This window comes from Otolemur garnettii, unplaced genomic scaffold (genome assembly GCF_000181295.1).
Source record: "Otolemur garnettii isolate 467f Iridium unplaced genomic scaffold, OtoGar3 scaffold00107, whole genome shotgun sequence".
In the NCBI taxonomy this organism is placed as follows: Eukaryota; Metazoa; Chordata; class Mammalia; order Primates; family Galagidae; genus Otolemur; species Otolemur garnettii.
Genome location: NW_003852502.1, coordinates 2,261,884 through 2,267,876, shown reverse-complemented (window position 1 = coordinate 2,267,876; position 5,993 = coordinate 2,261,884). Strand labels below are relative to the sequence as shown.

General features: G+C 39.2%; 1 protein-coding gene across 1 annotated transcript in view; it reads right to left on the bottom strand.

Annotated features, from left to right (window-relative positions):
- Window positions 1-271: 271 nt before the first annotated feature.
- Window positions 272-5,993, bottom strand: part of ELOVL4 (ELOVL fatty acid elongase 4) — a 33,048-nt gene continuing 27,326 nt past the window's right edge. Inside the window, exons 5-6 of the mRNA XM_003796735.1 lie at window positions 5,024-5,151; window positions 272-2,315 (exon numbers count right to left, since the gene is read on the bottom strand). Coding sequence (XP_003796783.1) covers window positions 2,064-2,315; window positions 5,024-5,151 — 380 coding nt within the window. The 3' untranslated portion in view covers window positions 272-2,063. The remainder of the gene's footprint in view (window positions 2,316-5,023; window positions 5,152-5,993) is intronic.

Below are 5,993 nucleotides of genomic sequence, written 5' to 3'. Positions count from 1 at the left end.
CACATTTATGCAAGAATAATTCAGAAGAACATGGCATATCTTACGTCTGCATGTAAAACTCCCCTAAGGGCAGCTGATTTTTAAAGTAAAAATATGCTACTATAAAAAAAAAAAAAAGCTCTTTGCCAGAAATTATAAACGCTCAAGTTATAGAGTAATTTCTTTTCTACATAAGAAACTGGCAGCATAAAAGAAGTTAGGATATTAACAACTAAATCAACTAAAGATCTAGCACTTTACATTATAATAAAATGATTAACCAAAAAAAATCATTTTTCCCACAGCAGTAGTATATTTATTGTGCTGAAATCAGGTAGCAGGGAATGAGTATCTCTTGGGAACCAGTACAGAATGTTCACAAAGATTTACAAATCTCTAGTCATTACACACTGAGCAGCAGAAACAAAGGTGCTGAATCCTCTCAGACCAAACTACTGTATGTGTTGCAAATTTTCTGTAATTCTCATGACTGCATGCCTTTGGGGAAAAAGTATATCATTTGAGTGCACAATAAATATTTTATAGTTTACAAAATATTCTGGAATAGTTTTCCTGTACAAACAGCATACATCCTACACATGCAGCTTTGACATCTTGTTGAGATACTTAGTAATAGTCATGCTTTTTTTTGTCACATTTTCTCTTTCTATAATGATCCCTGTGTGACATCCCCTCACAAAGTAACCTATGTAATAAAACGTGGTACATGTTCTCCTTCCTACTTTATTTCCAGATGTTCATTTATGTTACATGAAATACTTCATTTGTAAATAGCAAATTTAATTTTTATAGTTCTATTGTCCCTTTTACTCATTTCGTGTTTTAACAATTAACACCTTGTCACACCAAGAACTGAATTTAACAACCTTTAGCACCAAGGAGTCAGAAATATTGCACCAAAGTGGGTTCACACTTTGTATCTAGTTAATAAATAATAAGGTCTTGCAACTTAGTCACAAGGAAAATGTCACTCCAAAATTAAACACATTGAAAGAGGATAGTTTCACAGAAATGTCTGGTGTATGCCATTTGTTTAAAAGAAAACAAACTAGTGGATTTGAAAGCTAATATTAAAATTTACATTAGAGGACTCCTTGATTTTTTCATTAAAATTTATTTAATTTTAATTGTTCTTTCCAACAGAAGAGGTAGGTATTTTTCCACATATGAAAAATCAGTAACAGCCACAAATCAAAACAAGGAAAGCCTGATAAAAATCAACATACTCTCTTCTAACAGCACATAAATGTAACTATCTTATGATGTTACTAATACATGAGTTGTTTCATGTTTCAATCAGACAATAATCTTAATTTTCATAATACATTTCTGCTAGCAATAGGAGTATTCCAAGGCTGCCTTTTCATCACAAAAATTGTTTCCCCACAGTGATTTGTGCCTCAAGTCATGGTGACCTTTGAGTTACCATCCAGGATTTTACTCTAATTCTTTCTTATTTTCACCAACACCATCATCATCAAGCCTCTACGATTCTACAGAGATCAGCAGATTTTAAAAATGTAATTGAAACCAAAATGGTATATTCTGACTAGCGGTGGAGAGATCTGACCATTCTGGTCTGCAAATGAATTCGAATGCACAAATTTAAATGTATCCACATTTCCAGGTTGGGACAAGAAAACAGAAGGTAACTGATTTCCATCAGTAGTAATTAGTAATTCATCAAAAAATCCATAAAGACTATGTTTCTGTGATCATCTAAAATTCAGACTGAAGAATGAGTGAATAAAAGATACATAAAAAAAATCTCGTCCTTCAGACAAGTGGATGTGAACGGGGGGAAAGTCTCCAAAGTCACATAATGATTGCTTTGGTCTGAACAACATCAAGGCTAATTTAAAAAATGCTTAAAATAAAAACTTCATAAATAAAACCTCTGGGTATCGTGTATAACACTTTGCTCAGTCTAAAGGATACCAGTGCGTGGAGCACATTTGCCTTTTCTCCCCACCCTCAAGCCTCCTTTGCCTCTGTTTTCCCTGAAATTTTATGTGACATGGGAGTTTCCTCACCATCAACAACGGTTTAATGCCCAGTTCAATTTACTCTCCTTTTGCTTTTCCATTTTTCTGCTGTTTTTCTGACTTGTTCACACCATTTGCAGAAAAACCATTCACAGCTGTTTTTCCAGTTTTGGATTTCTTTGGCTCTTTGTACGTCCGAACGTAGAAGTTAAGGAAGAGGAATATGAAGCTGATCGCATAGGCGATGAGTGCCCAGTGCATCCACTTGGGGAACGGGCAGTCGGTGTAAAGAGACAGCGCTGTGTGCCCAATGGTGACGTGGAACTGGACCTGGAAGGCAGAGCAACAGCGTGAGAGGCACGTCACCCAGAGAGTGAGGCTCTTAACAGCCACAGAGCCGTGTACATGGCCGTCAGGCCACACTGCAGGACACCTGTCAAAGTCCAGCAGCTCTCCGGCTCCCGCAGCAGGTTCCTGCTAGTCAGGCCCCAGCTCAGGTGGCGTCTCCTCAGCTTCCTAGTGACTTTACTGACCCTCTCCATCCCATTAACCAAAGGGTTTCTGGTTAATGTCTGTTTTTTAAGAAGAATCATAACTATTTGGAATTGTCTGCTGTATTTGTTGATTTCTTTATTGCCTATCTTTCCACCACACGTAACTCTAGAAGGGAGGGCGCTGTCCTGCTCCTGGGTGACCCCTGCGTCCCTGGCACAGTGTCAGGACTTCATGAATATTTGCTGAATACGGTCACGTGATGAGAGGGAGCAGCAGCACTGTCTGTCACGCTGCGGTTCTGCTCCTTTCTTACGTCACACTGATTTCTTTCTACTCAAGCTTAAGTACGTGGGTGCACACACTTTTCAAAATGAACTCATCAGCCAGGCATGGTGGCTCATGAGCATAACCTAGCATTTGGGGAGGCTGGGATGGGAGGATCGCTTGAGGTCAGAGCATAAGACCAGCCTGAGCAGGAACAAGACCCCAACTCTACAGAAAATAGAACACTCAGTCTGGTGTGCTGTGCACGCTTGTACTTCAGTGACTCTGGCAGGAGGATCACCTGAGCCCAGGCTGCAGTGAGCTATGGTAATGCCACTTCACTTTAACTGGGGCTGCACAGTGAGCCCCTGCCTTGAAATAAACAAACAAAGCTATCAGAATGGCTCTTTATTTGTTTCTTACAGATAGCAGACAGTAAGTGTGCACTTGAATGAACACAATCCTTTAAAAACTAATATTTTGATAAAATTCAGTAAATATTTGAGAATAAGTAACAAAAAAATCACTTTCAACTTTAGGTTTTTAAAAAGAGAACAGCTTAAAACTTAAAATGAAAGAATCTTAAATTCTGATGCATCAATAGATGAATGGTTAAAGACGTAATTATGAAAAGAGTCTCAAACTGTCGCCCTAGGTAGAATGCCAGGGCATTATAGATCACAGCAACCTCCAATTCTTGGGCTCAAGTGATCCTCTTGCCTCAGTTTTTCTATTTTTAGTAGGGACTTAGTAGAGATGGGGTGGGGAGGAGCCCAATTTTTCTCAGGCTGGTCTCAAACTCATGAGCTCAAGCAGTCCACCTGCCTCAGCCTCCCAGAGTGTAGGGTTACAGGCATGAGCCATCGCATCCAGCCTGAATTCTATGGTATTAACAAGGGTTAGTTTTTTATACAGTTATCAACTGTTGTGAGAACTTCTGGCTAGAAAACACAAACTTAACATCCTATAATAAATGTGGTTTCTCTTTTAAGGATAGCATTATCCTTAAAATAGTTATTAATTAAGATAACTGATAACTATTTCAAATATTATTAAAATAATTTACTCCATACAAGCCAGAAATTTATACCATGATAGGGCAACATTTATCATTTTCCATGGCAAAGATCCAAGTTTTAAGAACTTTTGGTTTCACAAAGGTTTTAGAACCTGCATCAGTGAAGCAGGGTGTGTACAGGTGTGACAGGCACAGCTTGGCTCAAGGAGGGCCAGGTGTGAGCTCCATAGGACGCACATAACAATTCACATGATTCTGAACCTCTGTCCATTTTCTTGGGCCCACTTAGAACTTACTGAGGGAAATGAATTACACAAAACTATATAAACAGCTTTAACACACAGGCTGGAGGAAGCTTCCAGAATTCTGGTTACAAATGAATCCTTCACCCCCAGCCCTCCCCCAAAGTTGTGTTTCCTGTATGGTTAGCCAGCTGTTTGGCAACTTAAAGCAGAGAGGGATAATATTTCCAAATGTGATTGTACTGATAAAACCATGCACACACTATGATTAATGCAAATTATAAGTAAATTCTAAAGCATGAAGAATAGCTAGCAGGTTGGTTTGAGATTCTTACTTTGATTACAGGCTGGTGCCTGGCGCTGAATTTGCACTCATGCGTGTAGCTAGATGCTACAGGAAGTCTGACCAGCGGTGTATGTGAAAGATTTTCTCTAAAGACTCTGTATAAAACTCGCATTTGAAAATACCCAGCTCAGCTTTCTAAGGAAAGTGTTTCAGAAAATTCTGAGGCATTCTCTGACCCTTATTCCTTTCCTTTACCACACCCCTCCCTTGGTTCCATGCCTGTCCTTCAACTTTATATTCTAAATAGATGGGATATGCCAACAAAGGCTGAAAATGGAATAAAAAAACAGAACATTTGAACAAGGACAGAATGAGAGAGGGAATAAAATTTTAAGTGAAAAAAAATCATCCAAGGGAAAAAAATATTTTTCAAGTCACCCATGAATCTGTGTATCTGGCGTGGTGCTCTGCGACCTCTACCCATCCTTCCCACAGATACTCCACACGCGTGTCCCCTGGAGGGGGCACGGTGTGTCTAGCCTTTTAAGGGTGTTAGAAAGGCCAGGCTGTGAGCAGGCAGGTTAGAGTTTAGCAGCTTCAATGGCGATAACTAGGTGATATGGAAAGTTAACTTGGTAATAAGGAAATTCTCTAAAACCACTTTGCACTTCAAATAAATAAAATTCAAACATTTTCAGCATTTCCCCAGCAGAAACAGCAGCATTCAACTCACCAGCTGCAGCATGGTCAGGTACCGTTTCCACCAGAGATATTTCTGGATCCAGGGGCCGAAGGCCGTCAGCCCGTAGTAGGAGTACATGACCACGTGGATGAAGGAGTTCAGCTGGGCGCCGAAGAACGCTGCAGGGAGCAGAGGCAGTGCTTAGACTCGGGGAGCCCGGAGACAAAAGTGAACGCGTGCACCCGCCTTCTAATATTTACTCTTCAGTACAGATGAGGAATAAAAAATATAAAGTGGTACTAATGAGAGCCTCCCCTTTAGATTAAGTAGATATTAAGGTTAGATTTGAGTTTTTACCATATAAATAAAAATGTGTGCTGTTTAAATGCCAAGGATTTCAAAGTGGTGGTCCAGGGAGTTTGCAAAGGCTCTGATTCACAACTGTTGCCTCTAGTACTTTTAATTCTACTATTTCTTGGGGAGGGGGGCGTGCAAAGGTTATAATGTGTACAATTGTTTTAGCTTTGTAAATGTTTCATTATTGCTTTTAGATGTGCTAATACATATATCTACAACAAAATAGTACTTATTTCTTAGATTTCTAAATAGTTTTAAAGATGATAGCACTAAACACACTGAATGATCCATTTGGTATATAAAAATCTACAGAGATATTCCATTCAGTCTAAATCAATGGCACTCTTTCTCTTTAAAATATCAATTAAATCAAAGTATAAATGTAATAATCATGAGTTTTGCCATAAAATGATTGATTAGTTCAGATGTACTAATTTTCTTTTAAAATTACAGAAACCAATTATTGGTTTCAACTGGCCCCCCAATATTATTTTTTATAAATGTGAATCCCCGAGCTGCTAATTACCATAATATGATAATGGGAAGCAGGGAAGCAGCACAGTGAACTCTGCTGTCACGACCTGCACCCCAGGTCCTCAGCAGAGAAGTGCTCTGTTCTGGCTCAGTGACACCGTCAACCTCAGTCTGCAGGATCTGCAAGGCC